This window comes from Strix aluco, chromosome W, assembly GCF_031877795.1.
Source record: "Strix aluco isolate bStrAlu1 chromosome W, bStrAlu1.hap1, whole genome shotgun sequence".
Taxonomy (NCBI): Eukaryota; Metazoa; Chordata; class Aves; order Strigiformes; family Strigidae; genus Strix; species Strix aluco.
Window position 1 is genome coordinate 30,498,773 of NC_133970.1, and position 26,698 is coordinate 30,525,470.

The 26,698-nt window shown below is 42.6% G+C and overlaps 1 protein-coding gene across 2 annotated transcripts in view; it reads right to left on the bottom strand.

Annotated features, from left to right (window-relative positions):
- The window catches only part of LOC141917751 (guanine nucleotide-binding protein G(q) subunit alpha-like), a 202,952-nt gene that overhangs the window by 44,787 nt on the left and 131,467 nt on the right, over positions 1–26,698 (bottom strand). For both annotated transcript variants that reach the window (XM_074811175.1, XM_074811174.1), the window contains one exon: positions 860–988. In XM_074811175.1, the coding sequence (XP_074667276.1) occupies positions 860–988 (129 nt within the window). The remainder of the gene's footprint in view (positions 1–859; positions 989–26,698) is intronic.

A 26,698-nucleotide genomic window follows, 5' to 3' on the forward strand; every position in this document is an offset into this window, starting at 1 on the left:
AGAATTTTACCATTCATATTGAAGACTAATGGAATGTGTTGCAAGTGAACAGGTTATTGTATTTGCTTTTTAATCTGATGTGCTTTCTGAATATGAATTATTATGGGTCTCAAAGCCCTCAAATTTCTGATATTCAAAACTCTCATGATTCTGAGCCACGATTCTAGAATGTACGCCCTGTTTATTCAGCAGAAACACATGTCCACAGAATGAAGTTGGTGGCCTGCCTTTCTCCCAAGAAATTACCGGTCAAAATTTCAAACTTGTCAAGGCTGCCTAATGTTAAGAGTATAAATAGAATACAATCTGTATTTACTAAAGTTGTTAATAGTCAAAATAAAAACTCGAATTCGCTGGCAGAGTATACTCCCAATTCATTATGGGTCACAATGTAACTAGACAGTCGGGTGTCTAACTTGAAATTGTAATTGCATAGTTATTCTTTAAGCAGTTGTATTTGTACTCAAAATGAGCTGTGGGGAAAATTATTTGTAGGAGTGGTATTAAACTTACAAAATGTCACTTCTCTCTAAAAATCAAGTACAGAATAGGTACCTTTACATTTCATAATTTATTATTCATAATAAAACTGATATATTCATTTTATTGAAAAATGACTTCCAGTTTTTCTATCAATAATAACTACCTTCAGAAAAAGACAAGTCTGTCTCTCTCTCATCCTCTTGACATCTTTAACAACAGCTGCTAATCATATATGAGCAAAAACATGAAAATAAAATGAACAAGCTCAAATTTTAAAAACATTGAATAATTTGTACCTTTAACCAATATCCTATACATGGTATTACTAATGTAAACAAAAGAAACAAAGTAAATGGGTGTTAAACTTTTTTTCTACCTGAAAATGACGCTTTGTAAGTCGAATGGATATTCAATGATTCCTGTTGTTGGGACTCGAACTCTAAGCACATCTTGCTGAGTTGGCAGATAGGCCAAATCTGCTATGCGGTCCAAGTCATTAAGGTAGCTATAGATGGGGAGAAACAACAGGAATGAAAGACAGTGATACCATATTTCCATTGAGGAAAAGAGAAAGGAAGACTTGGGAAAAGAAATGGGGTGTGGGATTGGAAGAAGTGCAACAAAAAAGAGCAATATCGACATAAAAGAGGGAAGGAAATATAAAGGAGTGCTCCATTCTCCCTTCCTGGTCATTTTCATAGCTTCAAATAAATTCTACAAAAGGAAAGCATGATTATTATGATTTTCATATAAATTTACTTGGGTTTCACACGTTGAATCACCAACAATTCAAAAATTGCAGTTATTCAATCCTGGTTAAAGACAAATAATATGATAAAATGTGTAAGAAATATAAGAAATATAAGACTATAAATTTATCTTAAACTATAACATATTTCTTGATAATTACTCTGCAATGTCTACAAAGGATAGATAAACATGAATCTCCCAAGTGATAGTGAACTATTAATTATCAGTTTCAAAATGGTAGGAGGATAAATGGCACTCTTTGGAGAGAAAAGAAAAAACTCCATACTAACAAATCAAAAAACTCTCCACCTGAAATTCCTGCATCCAGACTGAAACTTCTGATCAAGTTAATAAGCCTGCAGTATATGAAATACATCCCAGTCAGTTAGCAAAAGACTGCCGTGGGAAATGAAGTTTTTGTGTATTTGATTACTTCCAAGCACAAGAATGACCTAGTTGGTCAGAGTTAGCTACTAGCAAGATAACCTAAGGCTGCCCTGATTCATTCCAGGGGAGGGTAGCAATGTATTCCTTGCAATTTATCAAATCATTAAATATCACTAAGCTCTGAATGTTTTATTTTCATCATAATTATTATTCAATGTGTTCTTTTTTAAATACTTCCACACAAGGAATAATTAGACTGCTTCTAGATACTCTGAACGATTTGTTGTGCAACAGTGAAAGTAAAATGCTATGAACAATGACAGAAACAAAGAGATTTGAGTTCTACTTTACAGCAAAAATACAGAAGAATTAATTTGTTAACTCTGGAGGGAGCCAAAAATATTATCAAATTTTCCTCACTATGATTTTATTAATGAAAGATTAAGCTGATAGTAAATGTTGAATGTGAGAATATTACACATATTCAGAAAGATGTATTGAACCATATATATTAGAAAAATTTTCATATTTTCATAGTTACTACTCTGAAAAGATTTTCTCAGAACCCTGACTAGTTTCTGCTAATAGGAAAAAGGGTTTGAAAATCTGAGCATTTCACCTGCCCTTAGTTGTTTTATACAAAAAGCAGAATGGATAAACTGATCATCAATTTGCGGGGTGGGGGGGGAGGGGGAGGAATCCATAACAAATCCATAAACACCACAATAGGAAATCTAAAGAGATGCTGAAACACTGATTGGTCTCTTTTTCTTTCCTACCCCACCAAAAATATTGGTTTTGTTTTGTAACTTTATTTCAGAAAAAAAGAAGTGTACAAAGAAGCACTGTGGATTATTACATGCTACAGTGGTATTCATGAAAGCAGGAGAGCTTTAAGAAAATAAATTTGTAGGTGGCCCATTCATACAATTGCTTGTTGCATTCCTTTGAAAAGCCTCAGCTGTAGTCTCCAAAATGTGAACTTGGTTACTGTACCTCTGCACCATGAGCATAGTGGACATACTACTAAGATATGTAGTAGTGCACATCTGACTTTTTTAGAAAGAAAATAATTTAAAGGGACGTTATTAAACAGTCACATCTCATTTCACAGAACCACAGAATCATTCAGGTTGGAAAAGACCCTTGGGATCATCGAGTCCAACCATCAGCCCTACTCTACAAAGTTCTCCCCTACACCATATCCCCCAACATCTCATCTAAACGACCCTTAAACACATCCAGGGATGGGGACTCCACCACCTCCCTGGGCAGCCTATTCCACTGTCTGACCACTCTTTCTGTGAAAATTTTTTTCCTAATGTCCAGTCTGAACCTCCCCTGTTGCAGTTTAAAGCCATTCCCTCTTGTTCTGTCACTAATCACCTGTGAGAAGAGACCAGCACCAACCTCTCTACAATGTCCTTTCCGGTAGGTGTAGAATCACACACAGAATCATCTAGGTTGGAAAGGACCTTGAAGATCATCTAGTCCAACCGTTAACCTAGCACTGACAGATCCCAATTACACCATATGCCCAAGCTCCATGTCAACCCGTCTCTTGAACACCTCCAGGGTTGGGGACTCCACCACCTCCATGGGCAGCCCATTCCAACGCATAACAACCCGTTCTGTGAAGAAATGCTTCCTAATATCTAGTCTAAACCTTCCCTGGCGCAACTTGAGGCCATTACCTCTTGTCCTATCGCTTGTTACTTGGTTAAAGAGACTCATCCCCAGCTCTCTTCAACCTCCTTTCAGGTAGTTGTAGAGGGCGATGAGGTCTCCCCTCAGCCTCCTCTTCTCCAGACTAAACAACCCCAGTTCCCTCAGCCGCTCCTCGTACGACATGTGCTCCAGACCCTTCACCAGCTTCGTTGCCCTTCTCTGGACACGCTCGAGTATTTCAATGTCCTTTTTGTAGTGAGGGGCCCAAAACTGAACACACTAATCGAGGTGCGGCCTCACCGGTGCTGAGTACAGGGGTAAGATCACTTCCCTGTCCCTGCTGGCCACGCTATTTCTGATGCAAGCCAGGATACCATTGGCCTTCTTGGCCACCTGGGCACACTGCTGGCTCATGTTCAGCCGGCTGTCAATCAACACCCCCAGGTCTCTCTCTGACTGGCAGCTCTCCAGCCACTCCTCCCCAAGCCTGTAGCGCTGCTGGGGGTTGTTGTGGCCCAAGTGCAGCACCCGGCATTTGGCCTTATTGAACCTCATACAGTTGGCCTTAGCCCATCGCTCCAGCCTGTCCAGGTCTCTCTGCAGAGCCTCCCTACCCTCGAGCAGATCAACACTCCCACCCAACTTGGTGTCGTCTGCAAACTTACTGAGGGTGCACTCGATCCCCTCGTCTAGATCATCAATAAAGATGTTAAACAGGAGTGGCCCCAAAACCGAGCCCTGGGGGACACCACTCGTGACCGGCCGCCATCTGGATTTAACTCCGTTCACCACAACTCTTTGGGCCCGGCCATCCAGCCAGTTTTTTACCCAGCGAAGCGTGCGATCATCCAAGCCTCAACCAGCCAGCAGAGAGTGATGAGGTCTCCCCTCAGCCTTCTCTTCCTCAAACTGAACACTCCCAGCTCCCTCAATCACTCCTCACAGGATTTGTTCTCCAGGCCCTTCACCAGCTTTGTTGCCCTCCTCTGCACTCGCTCCAGCACCTCGATCTCTCTCTCGTATTGAGGTGCCCAAAACTGGACACAATACTCAAGGTGTGGCCTCACCAGTGCAGAGTACAGGGGGACTATCACCTCCCTACTTCTGCTGGTCACACTATTTCTAATACAAGCCAGGATGCTGTTGGCTTTCTTGGCCACCCGGGCACACTGCTGGCTCATGTTCAGCTGCTTGTCAATTAGAACCTCCAGATCCTTCTCTTCCAGACAGCTCTCCAGCCACACCTCTCCAAGCCTGTAGCGATGCATGGGGTTGTTGTGGCCCAAGTGCAGGACCCGGCACTTGGCCTTGTTGAAGTTCATCCCGTTAACGTTGGCCCACTGATCCAACCTATCCAAGTCCCTCTGTAGTGCCTCCCTATCCCCATGCAGATCGACACTCCCGCTTAACTTGGTGTCATCTGCGAACTTACTGATGATACACTCTATGTCCTTATCAAGATCATCAATAAAGTTGTTAAACAGAAATGGTCCCAACACCGAGCCCTGAGGAACACCACTTGTGACCGGCCGCCAGCTGGATTTAGCTCCATTGACCACCACTCTTTGGGACCGTCCATCCAGCCAGTGCTTGACCCAGCAGACCGTTCGTTCATCCAGGCCATGGGCAGCCAGTTTTTCTATGAGAATCCTATGGGGAACTGTGTCAAATGCTTTTCGAAAATCCAGGTAGACAATATCCACAGCTTTTGTATTACACAATTTGTGTTACTGGAAACTGTTTAAAGAGCAAAGTTTCCTAAGCTAGTATCCTAGCACAAAGCACTGTTGTCATTAAGTTCTAGAAGCATTAATTTATCCTTTCCTCATCCTCATTCAGTTCTGCTCAAGTTCTGCTCTTACACATGTACTAAACAGAAAACTTCTTGCTCATTTCACCAGTAGCACTTTCTAGAGGCTATACAGAATCCTTACAGAACCTCATAGAGTCCTATTTCCTTCCCTAGATATCTTCACTTAACAGTTTAAAGGATGTAGGGCTCTCTACAAAGTCTCTTAAATTATGCATTCAAACCCAGAATCGTGGAAACAGTGTCAAAACCAGTAAGAGTATCTCACAGAAAAATTCATATAGTATGCACAAAATCCTTTTTAAAAAAATCTTTGTTACTAACAAATCACAACCAGAATCTATAGTGGAACAAAAGCAATTTAGAATACATCCTGCAATTTTTGTTTCTGAATGACAACACTTTTCCTTCTCACTAACTTAAAACTTAAGGAATAAATATATCACTGTATTCATGAAAATAGACTAATAGTTCTTTGTTGTACAACCTTACTTTTCAGTCTTGTATTATTTTTAAATTCCTGCCATGAGCATATAGAAAATATTCAATAAATTGTTTTAAAATAAAAAGAGCTTTTTCCACTATACTGGATCTGGCTGGGTTGGAATTAACTTTCTTCATAGCAGCTGATATGGTGCTGTGTTTTAGATTGGTGACCAAACCAGTGTTGATAACACACCCATGTTTTAGCTTTTGCTGAACAGTGCTTACACAGCATCAAGGCCTTCTCTCTTTCTCACTCTGCTGGCCCAGGGAGTAGGCTGGGGGTGTGCAAGAGACTGGGAGGGGACACAGCCAGGACAGCTGATCCAAATCGACCAAAGGAATATTCTATGTCATATAACATCACACTCAGCAATAAAAACTGGGGGTTTGTTTTTTTCCAAGGTCGCCATTGCTTGGAGACTGGCTGTGCATTGGTCTGCTTGTGGGAGGTGATGAGTGAATGCCTTTGCATCACTTGCGGGTTTTCCCCCCACTCTTTCCTTCACTTACTAAAGTGACTTTATCTCAACCCATAAGTTTTCTCACTTTTGCTCTTCTGATTCTCTCCCCCATCCCTCTGGGAAAGAAGTGAGTGACCAGCTAGGTGGGTGTTTAAGTTGCTAGCTGGGGTCAACCCACAACACTCACTTAAATTTTTGTTTTGTTTTGTTTTGTTTTAACAGAGACATCTGTGTAGAAAAATTACTTGGGTTGGAATTCAGATTTTAATGCAATTTGTACATTCTTGCTCTGAAGCAAAGGAAAAGAGATTTATTTTAACTTTCTTCTCATCACCATATTTTATGTTACTTAATTTCACACTTTTGCAGGAGATTAGCTGCACTTCCTGTTACTATATTAGTAGATATAACTTTCCATTCTTCTATCAACTTAGAGGGAATTAAACATGTTTCTGAAAATCAGACTGAAAGCTTTGCCTGCATCAGCAACACAAAATTCCTTTCAAGATACTCTAAAATCAATAAATATATTTCTCTTTATAACTCATGTCCCCTCTGATACAAAATAACATAATTAATAAAAAAAAATCATCATTGGGCAACCATATGTATCATTGGAATTGACATCGGGGTCTTTCTGCTCTACTGCACCCATTGCTTTGTACCACATCTGAATATTTTGCAATATTGTTTCTCTTTTGTCATGCACAGTCTTCCCAAAAGGCCAGTGGAACAAATCAACACATTTATGCTCAATATCATTATAATGACTTTTGCATTAACTGTGTAACAGTATACTTTTATGCCTCTAGAACTGCATACAGAAAACCAAAACATTTTCCATTAGGAGAGATGGGGTGATGGTTTTATTTTTCTTAAATAACTTACTTATTGGGTACAGAATATTTCAAAATGCTGAGCAGGAATATGGAAAGAGTAAATGAACAGAAGTGAATATTTACACAAAAAGGAAAAGACAACTGGAATTTAGAACATTTAGAATTTCATTTATTTAGAACAGAACAGAATAGAATAGTTCCAGTTGGAAGAGACCTATGTCACAAACTGTTCGTAAAAAATAAACTGTTTGTAAAGAGGATGTCTCAAACAACTCAAGTGGGATGGCCTGTGGGGGAGAAGTGGAGCAAGCTCTGCGGAGGTGGGGCAGCAGGCCATTTCTCTCCCCCTCCCTCCTGTTGTTGCCCAGAGACAGAACTTGCCTAACCGTGCACGTACAAGCCAGAGAAAACGAGAACCTTCTGAAACAACCTATTGCGCATGCGTAAGAAAGATTATATAAAGACAACACCCCATGTGTGTCTTTGTTGACCCACCACCTATGGACCAAGCTGGCTACTCTACAACAACCAGGATCCAAGGGTGGTGATTCCCCTTTTCCTATCCCCTCCTCTTCTATTTTCTCTTTCCTCTTTCTGCTCTCTCTCTCTTTCTTACATATATTCATGTATATATTCTCTATCCCTGTATCCCTGTGTATAAGGCAAGGCTTGTCAGGGCATGTTATAAGATCTGCTGCTAGTCGGTGTATGTTGTAAGGTTTGCAGTTTGTTGGTGTATGTTATGAAGTTTACTGCTTGTTGCAGAGGTTGCAAGGCTTATTGACAAAGTTTCATGCCAATATCTGTTGTGAACAAATAAAAGTAGAGTTTTGTGAATTGAAGAATCCTTGGTGTCATTTCACCTTAATCCTGACCTGGGAATCAGCGAATCTGAGTCGTTGTCCTGAGAAATTGGGACATGACAATAGTTCAGAAGTCTTTATTGTTGCAGTGAATTATATTCGAGGCTTCTTCATATCCAAAGGGCTGGATCAATGAGTTGAATGGATCAACTGGTGGTGTAAATGTTTCTCCCTGAGTTCATTAAGAGTGTGAATGTGTCTCTGAGTTAGCCAGACCAGCATGGGAGGAGTGTATACCTGGCTCAGCCCAATATAGAGTATAAGAACTGAACAACTAGGAAAAGAATTCTGAGGAGAGCAGCAGGCTTGAGCTGGTTTCAATCCACATATTCCTTCCTGGCACCTGAGGATGCCCAGCGTTGTGACAGTGAGCATATTATAGAGAACAGTAATAGGAATCACACTGGTATTGACTCTGGCACAAGCAGCAACTTTAAATAAAAACATCAAACACCTTTTCCAACTGCAACCGTGCAAGCCAAATCCCCACTCCAGCTGCTTCTGACTGCATCTTTTTCCAAAAGTCACAGTCCATCCCTAGCTGCTACCTCTTGTGCTTGTGCAATGTCTCCATAACCTATTGCTGTGAAAATTATTTGCAATAGCAAAGAAACGCTATGGGAATTGTTCAAATTAAGCCAGCTTGTTTGATACAGACTGGGGTGTGGGAAGTCTGTAACCTCCAGCAGGGAAGCAGGATGGAGTTACCTCTTCCACTGGTTTATCTGCAACCAGAAGAGGACTTGTGAAGACATTTAATTTATAAGACATGCAATGAAATGATAGGGCTACATGAAATGTCTTGAGAGTCTCTGAATTCAGACTGGTCTGTACGAAGAGTGAAAGTGAATACTACTGAAAAATGAAGATTTTTAGTTATTTCTTTGTATAATTACTTATTAAAGACCCAATTCACCATGGCTTTTAAGCACTCATCTACTGCAGTTCTAATCAAACTACTGACAAATACATTGCTCATGTGGGCAAACAAATCATGTGCACATATAAAAATTTTAAGCACATAACAGGCATGTATGAGGGATTCTAGGATAAGGGTCTAACTAAACAAAAAAACACCTAAATAAAACTGCAAGCCTTTAGAAGCTTCACCACATACATGTATGCACAAATTCTGGAATCAGATTTTGTGACACAACTGCCTCTTCAGTATACACTAGAAAGTGGCTACACACATGTAGTCTTGCAAACAAACCAGGAAACTTGTCATAAACATGACCTTTCACAAAAAGTGTTGCCAACAATTGCCAAAACCAGATGTTTTCTTAGTTTATTAACTTCAAAATTAAAAATCATACTAATATTGGAAATATCCTGGCTATTGTTTTTAGGTGGAGTCCAAAACCAGATAATCACAGTTATTACTGGGAAGTCAGTTATACAGTTAGCAGCAACTGTTCAAACAATTTAGGGCAGAACTACATGGCACTATCATTTTATTTTTACCACCTGCTAAGAAATGTCTTATTTTGATAAGACATATTGTAGTTATGACCTCTCACTCACATGGTACTTATTCAGCTAAGCATTATACAAAAGAACAAAAAAAGGAAAATTGCATAAAATTACTTTTAAAAAACAAACAGTAACATAGGTCTGAGTAAATTTACACTACAGACCAAGTTTAAAAAGTTAATTATAGCTACAATTACTTCTGCAAAAATGAATTTGAATAGCTGCTGGGGTGATTTTCTGTGGGGTTCCTATAGCAATAGGCAGAAGGAGCATTACCAAAGTAATGCGTGTGTAACAAGCTGCTGACAGTAGCTCTTCCTTAACATCAGAAAAAACTGCTAAAGTATCGTAGCATACTTGTGATCAGCACACTGATCAGAAATAGAAGAAAATCTTTTGTTTCCTAGTCAGTGTTGAGAAAGAAATACTTACTTTTAATGAATTATATATATCTGTGACAAGGGCCAAAACTACAGCCAGCCTTCAAGGAAGTTACCAGGCTATGAAGGTGCTAATGATGATGTTGGATTATTAAAAGAAATGTTGAAAGGTTACAGGTCAGTTTTGTTAGGAACACTGTAGAACTAAATGAGTAGATGGTAGGATAATGGTAGAAACAAATGATTAACCTTGAAAAAAATCCACTATTGTATATGCATGTTAAAAAGCAGGAGCCTAGGTAGGATTAATGGGAAGTAGAGACAACGAGCTGCGACGACCTGCCTATGTCTGCCAAATTAAGAGGAGACTAGGTGAAAAGTAATTCTGGCAGGGGGAGATCGCAACCACCGACTCATTGACTACTGACTCTAATTACACCCCAGACTCAAAGGAAGAAGGTGGAGAAGGCAAACTAAGCATGTGTGCTAATTTACATGCTAAGTGTAGAGATTATGACCAATCACTTAGTAGATATGTATCAGTGTATTGAATATGTATAGATTGTGTGTATAAATAATCGTAGTTTTCGGGACCACGGTGTGCTGTCTTGGGACAGGCACCTGTGCATGCACATTCATGTAATAAAGGAAAATACCTCCATCCTATGTGTGAATTGGACGTCTGAACACCCAGTGATGAACCCCCGTTTTGGGACAACAGTTTCTGGCGACCCAGATGGGACAGCCGTAAGGCCTTGCCCGGATCATCTTGCCGCACCCAACAGTGGAGAATTGGACCAGACAGGACTCCAGTGCGCACTGACCTGTTGATTGGGGACTCCTCCAGATCCCCTCAGGTGTCAGGTGGTAAACAACTCAATTGTGCAACACTATTGGAAAAAGAGGTATTTTCTAAACAGAAATTTAAGGAAAGTGGAGGGAAAGATTTGGTGGGAAGTAGCAGGCATCTGGAGGACTTTTGGGTCCTGTTTGGTGGTTGCGTAAGGCATATTCATGAGGAAATACGCTACAACCTTTTTTGGAAAATCTGCATAAGGTGTAATGAAAAAGATATGCGATAGTAACGGCATAGACGTCCCCTGTTTACCTGGTTTATTCGGTACCGAAATGGGCAGTGCTACTTCTCAACATATTTCCCCTTGTTCCCCCTTGGGATGCATCCTGAAAAACTGGAATAAATTTGGTGGGGACCCTGTAGGAGTCTGGGCCGCGCTGGAGGGAAGTTAGTGCAGGCAGAAGAATGCAAGGACGAAGACAAGGCCAGCAAAATAAGGCTGGCAAAAACACACAAGATAGCAGATAAGTGAGAAACACCTGTGGTCAGCAAAAGCACACAAGTCTGAGCAAAACAGGGTATGAGATAAGGGAGTTTTTGGCAAGTTTTGGGCTTTACGTACTAATTGCAATTAACCAATGCAAATGCTTGTAGAGGCGCGTGAACAGCGCGTGTAGATGACCTGTAGCCTATTAGAAGATAGATGAGTGCGTGTACGGAACTTAGTAGAATATAAATGTAACCAGGATTGGGAAATAAACGGAGAACGATCTGATCATCATATTGGTGTTGTGTCATTCCTGTTCCCGCATGGAGAAGTAAGGACCCCGGCAGGACCCTATGACAAGGATAAATTAAAGTGGTATTGTAACCAATGGTGGCTACAATATCAACTGGAAGATGGGGAGAAATGGCCCCAAAATGGGTCTATTAAGTATAATACTATATTGCAATTAATGTTGTTTTGCCAGAGAACTGATAAATAGGATGAAGTCCCATATGTGGATTTATTTTTTTCTTTGAGAAATGATTGGGATATTAAGAAAAATGTGGTTTAGTTGATTCAAAGTACCAGAATGGCATTTATCTGACTGAGAAAACTGAAAAGGATAAATCTTGTTGTGTGGGGTGCAAGATGATAGATGATGAGAATGTATAATTGTTAGTAACACCCCAAAAGGTTGCTTCTGAGGGCTCAGACAAGGATAAACCTAGCAGTCCGGTGGCTGGGAGAACAAGAGGTCAAAACCCTGGTATACAAGCTCCCCTAAGGCAAGCTGCGCGGCCTGAAGGGAATCCAGTGCATGTAGATGTTCCATTTATGACATCTGATTTATTGAACTGGAAACAAGTGGTGGGTTTATATTGAGAAAATCCAGAGGGAATGTATAGCACCATTAAGACTGTGATGACTGTGATGATAACTCACAACCCAAATTGGAGTGATGTACAAGCCCTTTTAGAATATTTGTTTACAACAGAGAGCCTGATATGAATATTTATATACCCAGAGAAGATCCTGTGTGGAATCTAAATATGGGGGGAGGGGGGGGGGGCTTGCAGAAAATAAAAGAGTATCAGAAATATGTTTTATATGGAATTCAGCATGGGATACAGAAACCTTAGGGCAGAATATGTAAATAGGAGAATTGGCCGAGGAAATCTGGGAAATCCTCAGGGCCATGTTCAGATAGGGAAAAATCAATGTGCTTATTGCAAGGAAAAGGGACATTGGAAAAGGGAATGCCCTCAGAAGCCAAAACAGGGAGAGGTAGGGAAAGAAGCTAGAGCTTTTGCAGAAATTGAATTAGACTGAAGAGGACCAGAGGAATCATCTATTAAAACTTCCCCAGTTGATCTTCTGGTTTCAGTGAAGCTGGGGAATGAAATTATAGATTTTTCAATTGATAGTGGAACAACTTATTCAGTGCTTACAAATTGTAAAGGTCCTTTAAATAAAATTAAAACCAATGTAATTGGTGCCACAGGGAAAAGAACATTAAAGCCATTTTTTTTCAGCCAATGGAATGCACTATTGGTGGAAATATGGTAACTCACTCTTTTCTTTATATGCCAGAATGCCCCTCCCCTTATTAGGACGAGATTTACTGTGTAAACTAAATGCTCAAATTAACCTTTTCTGAAAACTTGGTGCAGTTGCATATTCCTGCAGAAAACACTTGGAAAGCCCAGATGTGTTTGTTAATCCAGAAGGAGAAAGAACATACAGACATTCCAGAAGAAGCATCCAGTGCAGTAATACCACTATTCTGAGCATCAGGAAGACCAGGACATGCAAAGATTTCCCAATTAATAATGAATTGAAGACTGGGGTACAACCGGTAAGAAAAAGCAATATCCTATCAAATTGGAAGTGAGGCAAGTCGACATCGGCCTGTCAGCTCCACGCAGCCCCTGAGAAGCAGCAAGGCTTTGATGAGAAACAGGCCTTGGGAGAAAGATAAGAAACTGCCGAGTTGTGCCAAGGTGGCAGGGAAAAACAACGGACAGCTGCAACACTGAACTGTGGAAAAGTACTGAACTGTGAGAAGTTACCGCCGCGTGAACAGCGCGTGAACGAGAGGGTGATTGGTCTGCACAGCGCGTGTGAGAGTGGTCTTATGCTGATAGGAGAAAAGGTAGATAGCTGTCTAATTGCTGATTTGCTAATTATGAAGTAAGAGCTTTGGCGAGAGCATAAGTATGTACTATTGTAAGAATAAATGCCCTGCCCTGCAGAAAGAAAGAAGAACTCTCTGACTCGTTATTTTGGCCGCTACAACTGGTGACCCTGACGTGTGAATCCTGACGTGATTTGGGACAGAGCGAGGACCGCGGAAGCCGAGCGGTGGTAGCGGAGCCCAGCTGAAATTTACGATCGGCGGAGATTGAGACGACTAGTCCAGACGGTAACTGAAGGCACCTGGAAAGAAGGTGAGCAGCTGGGGACTAACATAGGGGAGCAAATTTCTGAAGAGGAAAAGTTTATTTTACATATTTTGACAAGAATTCTGGAGAAGATGGGAATCAAATATGAGGAAAAGGCGATACGCACTTTGCTTATTTGGTGCAAAAGGAATGGGGTCCCTGCTGATGCACAGTCTGCTTTTAATCTTGAAACATGGAAAGAGGCAGGGAACGCCTTATTCGAGGCAGCCACAAGGGGGGATACCATTGCTGCATCATCTTTAACTACATGGCAACTGGTACATGAATCCCTGAAACAGTTAAAAAGTGATCAGACTGCCACGGCAGCTGCAGCCGATGCCACGTCACCTAGTGGATCCGATTCTCGGACGGATCCTACAGTTGTGGCTGAGACACCCCCAGAAAAGACGCGAGCCCCTTCCACATGTCCACTGCCTGCTGATGAGGACTCTGATGGGGACTCTCCCAAGTCGCTGGCACGCCCCAAAGCATTGAGACACTTACCAATAGATTTATCTGAGGACACAGAGGGTGAGGACACATGTTCTGAACCCCTGTGGCAAGCTGTATATGCTGGGTCTTTTGACTGCGATAATTTTTTAGACCCTGACCCTGTAGATCCTAAAAGAGAACCTGGCCTGTGTCCTCCCTTAGCTGGGGATGATCGTGGGTAAAAGTGAGGCAAGAAGCTTTGGCACAAGGGGATATGGACATGGCCAGAAAGATTGTTGCTCCTGTAATCTATGAGCCAGGACGTCAGCCACGTTGGGAAGGACTGCATTTTTCTGTTATTAAAGAATGACAGAAAAGCGTTAATGAGGACGGGCTTCAAAACTCCTTTACAACAGGTATACTGGAGGCAATCGCTCATGGCTATCAATTGGTCCTATGGGATTGGCTGGCACTTTTAAAAACGGTACTAACGCCGGCACAGTATTCTATCTGGAAACCGAGTGTGTGGATCTCTGTACTCAGCATTCGCCCCCCCCCACCTGCCAGCGCGGAGTTGGCGGCGGCGGCCCCGGGCCTCCCTGAGCCCCCCCTGTCGCGGAGCAACAGCCTGCGGCCGAGCCCGGCACCGCGCTTTCGGCCTGCGCCCGCCCGTCCCGCCTCCCCTGAACACCTGAAGCGGCAGTTTTTACAGAAGGTGCTGACACTGTGATGTGGCGTCCCTTGTCTGTCACCATGAGAAATAAACTGATTAAGGCTGCCCCACTGGCATATAAAAATGTAATCATACCTCTTTTGATTAATAAGACAGGAAATCCCCTTTCTAATGTGGTAGAAAAAAAAGCCCCTGATACCCCGCCATAATCAGGGAAACGGAAGGCGGAGCGTGAAGGAGGTCCGCGCTGCGACACAAATAACTCCTCAGAACCTGTTTCAGGCCTATGTGGTGGACTCACAGCAAAAACCTCAGGAAGTGCCGGAGTGGATGTCGCCACAGCCAGATCAGTGACTATTTCTGATGAGAGAGTTCACAAAGTGCCTCTCCTGGTGTATGGCCCTTTAGGGAATGGATTAAGTGCCTTGTTGTTAGGACGTTCTAGTACTACTTTACAAGGATTGCTTGTTCTCCCAGGAATAATTGATGCAGATTATGAGGGACAAATTTGTGCTGTGATGTGGACGCCATCTCCACCAGTAACTGTTCCTGCTAATTGTCGTATTGCTCAACTTGTACCATTTGTTTCACAGGCCCTGGGTGCGGAACAACGGACCAGGGGAACTGGGGGTTTTGGCTCCACAGGTACTCCGCAGATCTATTGGACGCAGAACATCGGATCTTCACGTCCTATTATGACATGTATCATTTCGTTATCCAAAGGTACTCCAAAAGATGTGCGGATCAAGGGGATGATAGATACAGGATCTGACGTCACTATTATATCATCCCGAGATTGGCCCAAAAATTGGCCAACGATAAATATTGGGGCAGCGTTAGCAGGAACAGGAGGAGCCACGACCACTCGTCAGAGAACTATGCCAGTTCAAATTGTTAACCCAGAAGGACAAGTGGCCACTGTACGGCCTCATGTAGTGGCAGTTCCTCTAAATCTATGGGGATGAGACGTACTGGGAATGTGGGGCACGACTATCAGTTCACAGCCAGGGGGTTTTTCATAGGGGCCACTGTCACAGAGGGCACAAAGAGACCAACCATTCCCTTGAAATGGTTGACAACTACCCCTGTTTGGGTTGATCAGTGGCCCCTGTCCCAAGAAAAGCTATGTGCCCTGCAGTCCTTAGTACAAGAGAAATTAGATCAAGGCCACATTGAACCTTCTAATAGTCCTTGGAATACACCTGCTTTTGTAATCAAAAAGAAATCTGGCAAATGGAGGCTGCTGCATGACCTCAGGCAAGTCAATGCAGTGATGGAAAGTATGGGCTCCTTACAACCCGGGATGCCCTCACCAACAATGATACCAAGAGAATGGGACATATGTGTAATTGACCTGAAAGATTGTTTTTTTACGATCCCGTTGCATCCTGATGATTCCCCGAAATTGGCCTTTACAGTTCCAACGGTAAACAATCAAGAACCTTGTAAAAGGTATCATTGGATGGTCTTGCCCCAGGGCATGAAAAACAGTCCGACCATTTGCCAGTGGTATGTTGCCTTAGCTCTCTCAACAGTTAGGAAACAGTTCCCTAATGTATATTGTTATCATTACATGGATGACATCTTAACAGCTGCACCAACAAAAATGCATTTGCAGGAAGTGATGCCAGTTTTACGGCAGGCGCTGGAAATATATGGTTTGCACATTGCCCCTGAAAAGGTTCAAACACTGCCACCCTGGAGATATCTAGGGGTGAAAATATTAGATCACACTATCCAGCCACAACCAATTCAAATTAATGATGAAGTAAAAACTTTGAATGATGTGCAGAAATTATTGGGTACAATCAATTAGCTACAGGCCTTGCTGGGCATTACAAATTCCCTTTTAACTCCACTGTTTCAGCTTTTAAAAGGAGACTCAGACCTACTTTCAGCCCGGCAATTGTCCCCAGAGGCAAAAGCTGTTTTGAATGTTGTTGCTGACGTTGTTGCAAATAAGCAAATTTATAGGATTAATGACCAGCTTGAAATTAATCTGTATGTCATGCTAAACAATCACCCTATAGGCATTCTAGGACAGTGGGATGAGCAACTCACTGACCCGCTGTTAATATTGGAGTGGGTATTTTTGGCTTATCAACCAAAGAAAACAGTAAGCACTCACATAGAATTGGTAGCAAAATTAATTTGTAAAGGCCGTCAAGGTTGTGTGCAATTAACAGGCCAAGATCCAAAAAACATTCTGGTTTCTATAAAAAATTACAATATTGATTGGTGTTTAGCAAACAGTACGGATCTGCAAATGTCACTGTTGGATTTTTCAGGGAAAATATTGTTCCACTTACCATCACATAAACTTCTGCAAATGCATTTGGAATTGCAAATTGTGCAACGTCCTTTGGTTTCCCCAGTGCCACTTTCTGGCCTTATTGTCTTTACTGATGGGTCCGGAAAGACTGGAAAAGCAGTTGTTACATGGAAACAGGATGGTGAATGGCAAGACCTTATTGGACGAGAAGAAGGGCCTCCTCAGTTAGTGGAACTCCGAGCTGTTGCAATGGCCTTTTAACGATTTCCTCATGTTCCACTAAATATAGTTACAGATTCCGCCTATGTAGCTGATGTTGTTAAGAGATTAGATAGATCTCTTTTAAAAGAAGTGAACAATAAGAATCTGTTTTTTCTTTTAAAGACTTTGTGGCATGAGTTGCAATCTCGGTCGCAACCCTTTTATGTGCTACATGTCCGAAGCCATACTGCACTGCCAGGGTTTATTAATGAAGGTAATGCACGAGCTGATGCTCTTGCAGCCCCAGCTTGGGCTGCTCCTCTTCTGGACAAATTTCAACAAGCTGTGACTTCTCATGTTTATTTCCACCAAGGTGCCAGAGCATTACAACGACAGTTTGAATTGACTCCTGCTGCCGCCAAAGATATTATAGATTCGTGTCCAGACTGCCAACAACACATATCTGTGCCTCAGCTAGGAGTTAACCCTAGAGGTCTACAGAGCCTTCAGTTGTGGCAAACAGATGTTACTCATATACCTGAATTTGGGCGCTTGAAATATGTACATGTTTCTGTTGACACCTTTTCCACAGCAGTATGGGCCACCGCCCATTCAGGAGAGAAAAGTCGAGATGTTACCTCCCACTGGAGATCTGCCTTTGCAGCTTTAGGCATCCCTCATCGCATTAAAACAGACAATGGTCCAGGATATATGGCAGCCCGCACCCGCGCGTTTTTACACCAATGGGGTGTATCTCATGTAACTGGCATTCCTCATTCCCCCACAGGACAAGCCATTGTCGAACGTACCCATGCTACTCTCAAGCGATTGCTTGAAAAACAAAGAGGGGGAATGCAAGGAGAGATGCCACACAGCCGTCTTGCTAAAGCAATATATACTTTGAATCATCTTACCATCCCAGAATATTCCAATAACCCTGTGATATTAACACATTTTTTGTCGTTACAGAGCTCAACCGAAGTATCTGTTCCTTGTGCTAAAGTCCTAGTGCGGGATCTTATCTCCCGCAAGTGGGAAGGCCCGTGGGACCTTGTTACTTGAGGACGTGGGTATGCCTGTGTCTCTACAGATCGTGGTCCGCAATGGATACCAGCACGAAATGTGTGACCGTTTTTATCGCCCTCCTCAGAAGTATCACCTCCGCAGTCTGGGTGCTAGTACAACCAAAACCAAATGTCTGGGTCTAACTTGTACCCTTTGCAGGAAGCAAGGGAGGTGAACCAATATTATGGCCTGCACAAACTGTAAATGCCCTGATTGATGCTGGAGCGGAAGCTTCCTTAACATATGGGAACCCCAGGAAAAGCTGTATAAACACAAATAGAAAGGGAGATACAAGACCTCCCTGGACAATTGTATTCAGTCATGTTTCCCCCCGTTCCTGAATATATAATAGGTATAGACATTCTAAAAGGACTAACTTTAAATCTTTCTGATGGTCAGTACACTAAAGGCCTTGATTTTAAAACAAAGAAGGGGGAATTCTCTGGACACACCACGTAATCAACTGGCAATGGCTTTATATACTCTTAATTTCTTAAACAAAAAGCATTTTGCTTTGACAGCAGCAGAACGTCATTTTTGCACTACAACAGACTCTGCAATTAAACCACGGGTCTTGTATAAGGATCCCAAAGGAGGCCCGACCTGGAGAGTGGATCATTTGGTATAGGGGAGGGGGTATGCTTGTGTTTTATCGCCCACAGGTCCCCGGTGGATACCAGCAAGGAAAGTCAAGCCATATCGTGAGCTGGAAGGAGCAACCCTCCAACCCAATGCCACAGACCCCTCAACTGATGATGCAGGAATCGACATGCAGGCTACGTTCCCCTAGGAACTCGGCGACTGCAGCTATCACTTGGAGAAGTCTGAAACACTAAACATTATCCATTATTAGTTCTTGTTAATTAGTAAAATGTGTATTACTATTAGCATTAATTATTAGTATTTGATCATTAATGTAATATATAGGCTTACTAGTCACTAGTGAAAGATGTAGCTTAGACAAAATGTAGTTATTAATAAGGATGAAATGCTGTAAGAATGTCTGTATTCAACTTTCCTTGTTTAGCAATATTAAGAATTAGGAACTCAAGTGTTTAACCTTATTAGAAACTCCCTTGGTTTTCCCCCTTGAGTGGTGGCCAGGCTCTGGGTGGAACCCAACAGGAGGATGAGATCAGATGTTTCCGCTCAAAGAAAATTGCCAGTTATTTTGGCCTGTTGATTTAGAGGCTGGACCTGCTTGCAGCGATGTTGGATGCCTCACCTACGGATGGACGCATCGCGTAGGATTTCCAACTTGCAAGGAAAGGTACTCCAAACCCTCGCTGCAACCAGGGTTCCCCAGCAATTGTGGATCTGAACATTAGTGCCCCATTAAGTAAGTGTACTATTCTGTATTTTCCTTATTGTTTATTTTGTAATACTTAGTCATATGCTTTAATTATTAGCAGTGAAACCAGCCTACTCTTTTCAACTAGTAACTGTAACTGCTGTATTGTTTTTAGCCTTTTGTAGAATTATTTTATGTATACTGTGTTTTTTGAAGTTTGTCTAAACCTTAATTGATAAAGATTTGAAACAAGTCTTGCAGGTGCAGCTGTAAAACAAAGAAGGGGGAGATGTGGGAGAGAGGCAAGTCGGCATCGGTCTGTCAGCTCCACGCAGCCCCTAAGAAGCAGCCAGGCTTTGATGAGAAGCAGGCCTTGGGAGAAAGATAAGAAACTGCTGAGTTGTGCCAAGGTGGCAGGGGAAAGCAACAGACAGCTGCAACACTGAACTGTGGAAAAGTACTGAACTGTGAGAAGTTACCGCTGCGTGAACAACGCGTGAACAAGAAGTTGATTGGTCTGCGCAGCGCGTGTTAGAGTGGTCTTATGCTGATAGGAGAAAAGGTTGAGAGCTGTCTAATTGCTGATTTGCTAATTATGAAGAGCTTTAACCAGAGCATAAGTATGTACTACTGTAAGAATAAACACCCTGCCCTGCAGAAAAAAAAAAAAAAGAACACTCTCACTCATTATTTTGGCTGCTACAATTGCCTGACAACCATCGAACAGGTTTACTCTAGCCGGCCTGATCTACAGGATACTCCTCTTTTGGATTTTGATTCAGAACTATACCCTGATGGAAGGAGCTTCATGTCCAAAGGAAAGCAGCACAGTGAATATGCAATAGTGACCAGAGACCGTGGTTTGGAAGCAAAACCTTTGCCTCAAAGTATTGTAGACATAGCGTTGAAGAAATGTCCAACACGTTGTACCAACAACCTGAAAATAGAAAAGAAACTTATAGGAGGAAATGTAAAGCAAGGAGTAATGCTGGGAAAGTACTGGAAATTAGATTTTTCTGAATTACCAAAATGTAACCTGTATAAGTTTTTGCTAATTTTAGTGGTTGGCCTGAAGCTTTCCCCTGTTGCACCAATAAGGCAAGAGAAGTAATTAAGATAATGCTAAAAGAAATAATACCTAGATTTGGTATTCCAGAAAAGGTATCATCAGATAATGGACCTCATTTTGTAGCTGAGGTAGTACAGGGAGTGTCAAGGATTTTAAAGATAAAGTGGGATCTGCATACTCCTTAAAGGCCCCAACTCTAGTGCGAAAGTAGAACGAATGAACCAGACCCTAAAAAGACAAATTTCAAAATGATGCCATGGGTGATGAAATGGGTGGAAGCTTTGCGTTTTACTTTACTGAGAGTCAGAATCACCCCGAGAATTAGGGAAAAAGTAAATCCTTTTGAGATAATGTACGGGAAACCATATTCTGCTAATGTAAGTACAATAAAGGAAGATCAGATGCGTATTAGAGGTCAGGAAATAGTTACAGAATATTTAATCTCTTTTGCAGATCTTATCCTCTTTGCATAGGCATTTAAAGCAGAGGATGTCACTGCCATTGGACACCCCTGTCCACTCCTTTCAACCAGGAGATCTTGTCTATATTTGAACTTGGAAGGACGAGCCATTGAAAGAAAAGTGGAAAGGACCATATCCCGTGCTATTAAAAACCTATACTGCAGTGAAAGTGGACAGAATTAATTCTTGGATCCATTACACCAAGGTCAAGAAGGCATCACCCCCGGAGTAGAAAGAATGGAAGTCTAAGGAAATAGGACCTTTGAAATTAACTTTTACACAATCTTAAATTAGCAATCAAAAATGCTTTTGTTATTAATATTGATCTATCAGTGCATTTTTGCTTGTCACGGTAACTTGGTTTTGAAATTGCTGCAATCCTTTAGGAGAATCCACAACATTAATCAAATTACAGTGTGCTTGCCACTTCCAAAATCCGCAGCTTCCCCATGGGATTGGGGAATTTTAACTCTTGATTTGAACCGAACCTTCAACACCACGCTAACTAATGGTACTGCCATATTAGAATTTAATCTGAAAAAGGAAAAGGTGTTTGGGCTAGGAAGATGGAAAATATTAGGAAATGGTTCTAAAAATTTATATTGGCACATTAATGAAACACAACAAACAGGGGAAATTAAGGAGGCTGAACCTTGTGATCGATTTCCATGGGGAATGCAGTTTCCCTCCATTTGGAAGACTACTGAAGAAGGACAGGGGCATTATATGCAGCCAACTCCATGGTGTATTGATTGGAAAGGAGAACTGTTAAAAGAGAAGGTTTGGAAGACAGTGCTTCCCCTAAATTTGACAGAATATAGGAAACCGGCTCCTGAGGTGTATAATTGGAACTATACTTGAATTTTTAATTGTTTAGGAAATATATCCCAGAATTATGCCACCTAATGAAGACAGACCATCAAAACTTATCTGAATTTATTTTCAATAAATGAAGTTTTGAAACATTTTCAACATGAACAAACACGGGGCAGGCACTTGAAACAAACACACACCTCCAACTATGAATTACTATTTTTCAGTATCTTTGAAGTCAGATTTCTGTTGGAAATAGTCACATGATATATTAGCATTTTCTCAGGAATAATTCCATCAGATGAACTACTGACTAGTCAGCCTCACCTCTGTGCCCAATAAGATAATAGAACAGATCCTCCTGGAAGACGTGTCCAAAAACATGTAAGACAGAGGTGAATGGAGACATCCAACATGGCTTCACAAAGGGCAAATCATGCCTGACTAATCTGATGGCTGCCTACGATGGAGTGACTGCATCAGTGGACAAGGGAAGAGTAACTGATGTCATCTACCTTGACTTCTGTAAGGCCTTCAGACATGGTCCCCCAGAACATCCTTGTCTCTAAACCAGAGAGAAATGGGGTGGATGGCTGGATCCAAAGAGTTGCAGTCAATGGCTCAATGTCCAAATGGAGATCAGTAAGAAGTGGTGTCCATGAAGGGTTCAGATTGGGACCAGTTCTTTATTAATGACATAGACAGTGGGATTGACTGCACCCTCAGCATGTTTGCAGATGACACCAAGTTGAGTGGTGCAGTTGATTCACTAGAGGGAAGGGCTTCCATCCAGAGGGACTTTGACAGGATTGAGGAGTGAGCCCCTGCGAACCTCATGAAGTTCAACAAGGCCAGGTGAAAGGTCCTGCACATGGGTCGAGACAATCCCCAGTATCAATACAGACTGGGGTATGAATGGATTGAGAGCAGCCCTGCAGAGAAGGACTTGGGGGTACTGATAGAGGAAAAATTGGATTTGAGCCGGCAATGTGCACTTGCAGCCCAGAAAGCCAACTGTATCCTGGATTGTATAAAAAGAAGCGTGGCCAGCAGGATGAAGGAGGTGATTCTGCCCCTCTACTCTGATCTGGTGAGACCCCACCTGGAGTACTGTGTCCAGCTCTGGGGTCCCCAGCACAAGAAAGACATGGACCTGTTAGAGCAAATTTAATCAAAACAAGGCACTAAGGGATGGGCAAATGTAGACAGCTATAGCCTTCATCTATTTGTAAGACTCCTTTTCCTTTACAAGGCTAAAAATAAGATTGTTCTATTCAGGAATACTGCCCAATAACACTTCCCAAACTCAGGCAATCTAATGGAGCAAGATGCTAAATTAATATTCATAGCATCTTAATAAACCTCGTGCTTAGAAGGAATCCTGCTGGAAGATCTTATGAACACAGGAGAAATTATTGGGGGATATACTGCCTCTGAAATGCACTGCTGAGGAGAAGGAACATGACTGGCACTACACTAGAAACCCGCCAAAAGAAATCTCTAAACAAAAAATAAATATATTGAGATAGAGGTGATTATTCACACTAATAAAAGGGTCAATCTAAGACTAGCAAAGATGACTTGCTACAACACAGTCAGCAAAGAATTGGACTTTTTCTTAATCTATATGAGGAGAATAGGAGAGCAGGGGAAGAGGGAAGGGACAAAACCCAAGAAACTATAAAGTTTACTGTTTAACAGAAAGTTTGTTCAGGATATTACAGGGAGGAGGTGAGTAGGTTGAGGAGTATCAGGGAGTCCGAGAAGGAGACTGACTACCGGAACTGCACCCTACCTTCCCTGGGACAGACCTGTCAGTCAGACAGGACACATGATACGGAGGATTCCCTATCCTCTCTCCACCCGGCGGAATACAGTGACTTAAGGGATAGGTGGGGATTGCAACAAGTTCCTGCCCGGCGCAGCAGGCACATCTCCTCCGTGACTACCTCACCTTCTCAGGTGTCCTTGTACATTAGGTATGAGGCTCTGCAAGTGGAACCAAACAATGATGAAGATGATGGTCCATCTAGGTTGAAGGTGTCACCACGGTTAAGTCAGTCTATGCCCTGCATCAAAACCACTTCCATAAAGAAAAAAAGATGGGTTATTGTCATAGGAGACTCTCTTCTGCAGGGAACAGAAGGTCCAATATGTTGACCAGACCTCCTCCTTAGGGAAGTCTGCTGCCGCCCTGGGGCCAGGGTTAAAGATGTTACAAGAAAACTTCCTATGCTGGTATGGCCCTCAGATTATGATCAATTATTGCTTTTTCCTGTAGGAAGCAATGAAGTTGCAAGAAGAAGCCCAAGGATGATCAAAAGAGACTTCAGGGTCTTGGGATGACTGGTTAAGGGATTAGGAGCACAAGTAGTGTTTTCCTCTATCCTTCCAAGAAAATGATGGGGGAAGAAACAGGCAGACCCAGCTGATCAATAAGTGGCTCTGTGACTGATGCTACCGGCAGAATTTTGGGGTTTTTGATCACAGGTCATTCCACATGACACCAGACCTGCTGGCGACAGATGGGGTACACCTATCTCAAAGGGAGAAAAGGATCTTTGCGCAAGAGTTACAGGGATCATTCATTGAAAGAGCTTTAAAATACATTTGAAAGGGGAAAGGGACAAAACCAGGCTCACTAGAGATAAGCCGGGGGGGGCACGCCAATGTTTGAGGGACAGTGTGCTAGTGAGGTCCTTCAGTCTGCTCCACGATGTGCTGAGTACAATGGAGCACATTTGAAATGTCCTTGTACTAATGCATGCAGCACCTTAGCCATCACAGTGGAGGTAGGGGATGGAGATCCACACAGCAGCAAAGACACAAGGGTTATTGATCTGTTAGAAACCATGGAAAAACCTGAGAACAGTCCCATAAGAATTAGGGCTTCTCCCCCAAAAAAGGTGGCAAGATCAATAGCCCAAATAAAGTGCATCTACTCCAATGCACGTAGCATGGGCAACAAACAGGAGGAGTCGAAAACCACTGTGCAGCTGGAAAACCATGATATAGTTGCAATCACAGAAACATGGTGGGATGACTCGCACAACTGGAGTGCTGCAATGGATGGCTATAAACTCTTCAGAAGGGATAGGCTAGGAAGGAGAGGCCAAGGGGTAGCCCTGTATGTTAGGGAGTGTTTTGACTGCCTAGAGCTTGATGATGGTGATGAAAGGGTCGAGTGTTTATGGGTAAGAATCAGGGGAAAGGCCAACAAGGCAGATATCATGGTAGGAGTCTGTTATAGACCACCCAACCAAGATGAAGAGGCAGATGAAATATTCTTTAAGCAGATAGGTAAAGTCTCATGATCACTAGCCCTTGTTCTCATGGGGTACTTCAACTTGCCAGATGTCTGCTGGAAATACAATACAGCAGAGAGGAAACAGTCTAGGAGGTTCCTGGAGGGTGTGGAAGATGATAACTTCCTGACACAGCTGGTGAGGGAGCCAACTAGGGAAGGTGCCCCACTGGACCTCTTGTTTGTGAACAGAGAAGGACTTAAGGATGATGTGATGGTTGGAGTCCATCTTGGGCACAGCGATCATGAAATGAGAGTTTTTGATTCTTGGAGAAGGAGGAGGGTTAGCAGAACTGCTACCTTGGACTTCCAGAGGGCACACTTTGGCCTGTTTAGGAGCCTGGTTGACAGAGTTCCTTGGGAGGCAGTCCTGAAGGGCAAAGGAGTCCAGGAAGGCTGGACATTCTTCAAGAAGGAAATCTTAAATGTGCAGGAGCAGGCCATCCTTATGTGCTGAAAGATGAACCAGCAGGGAAGACCACCGGCCTGGATGAACAGAGAGCTTTGGCTGGAACTCAGGAAGAAAAAGAGAGTTTATGACCTTTGGAAGAAGGGGCAGGCAACTCAGGAGGACAATAAGGATGTCATGAGGTTATGCAGGGAGAAAATTAGAAGGTCCAGAGCCCAACTAGAACTTAATTTGTCTACTGCCTTAAAAGACAATTAAAAAAAATGTTTCTATAAATACATTAGCTACAAAAGGAGGGCTAAGGAGAATCTCCACCCTTTATTGGATGCGAGGGGAAACATAGGGACAAAGGCTGAGGTGCTTAATGTCTTCTTTGCCTCAATCTTTAATAGTAAGACCAGTTGTTCTCAGGGTACCCAGCCCCCTGAGCTGGAGGACAGAGATGGGGAGCAGAATGAAGCCCCCATAATCCAAGGGGAAATGGTTAGTGACCTGCTACACTACTTAAACACACACAGGTCTATGAGGCCATATGGGATCCACCCAGGGGTACTGAGGAAGGGAAAGACTGTGGATGTTGTCTACCTGGACTTTAGTAAAGACTTTGACGCTGTTTCCCACAGCATTCTCCTGGAGAAACTGGCTGCTCATGGCTTGGATTGACGTATTCTTTGCTGGATAAAAAACTGGCTGGCTGGCCGGGCCCAAAGAGTGGTGGTGAATGGAGTTAAATCCAGTTGGCAGCCGGTCACAAGTGGTGTTCCCCAGGGCTCGGTTTTGGGGCCAGTTCTGTTTAACATCTTTATCAATGATCTGGACGAGAGGATCAAGTGCACCCTCAGTAAGTTTGGAGACAACACCAAATTGGGCAGGAGTGTTGATCTGCTTGAGGGTAGAAAGGCTCTACAGAGGGATCTGGACAGGCTGGATTGATGGGCCAAGGCCAATTAAAGGGCCTAGATGTTATGAGAAACAGCTGAGGGAACTGGGGTTGTTTAGCCTGGAGAAAAGAAGGCTCAGGGGAGACCTTATCGTGCTCTTTAACTACCTGAAAGGAGGTTGTAGTGACGTGGTGTCGGTCTCTTTTCCTAAGTAACAAGAGATAGGACGAGAGGAAACAGCCTCAAATTGTGCAAGGGGAGGTTTAGATCAGATATTAGGAAAAATTTCTTCACTGAAGGGGTTGTCAAGCATTGGAACAGGCTACCCAGGGAAGTGATTGTGTCATCCATCATCCCTGGGGGTATTTAAAACCCATGTAGCCATGGTGCTTAGGGACATGGTTTAGTGGTGGACTTGGTAGTGTTAGGTCAACAGTTGGACTCAGTGATCTTAAGGGTCTTTTCCAACCTAAATGATTCTATGATTCTATAACCACAGCTAC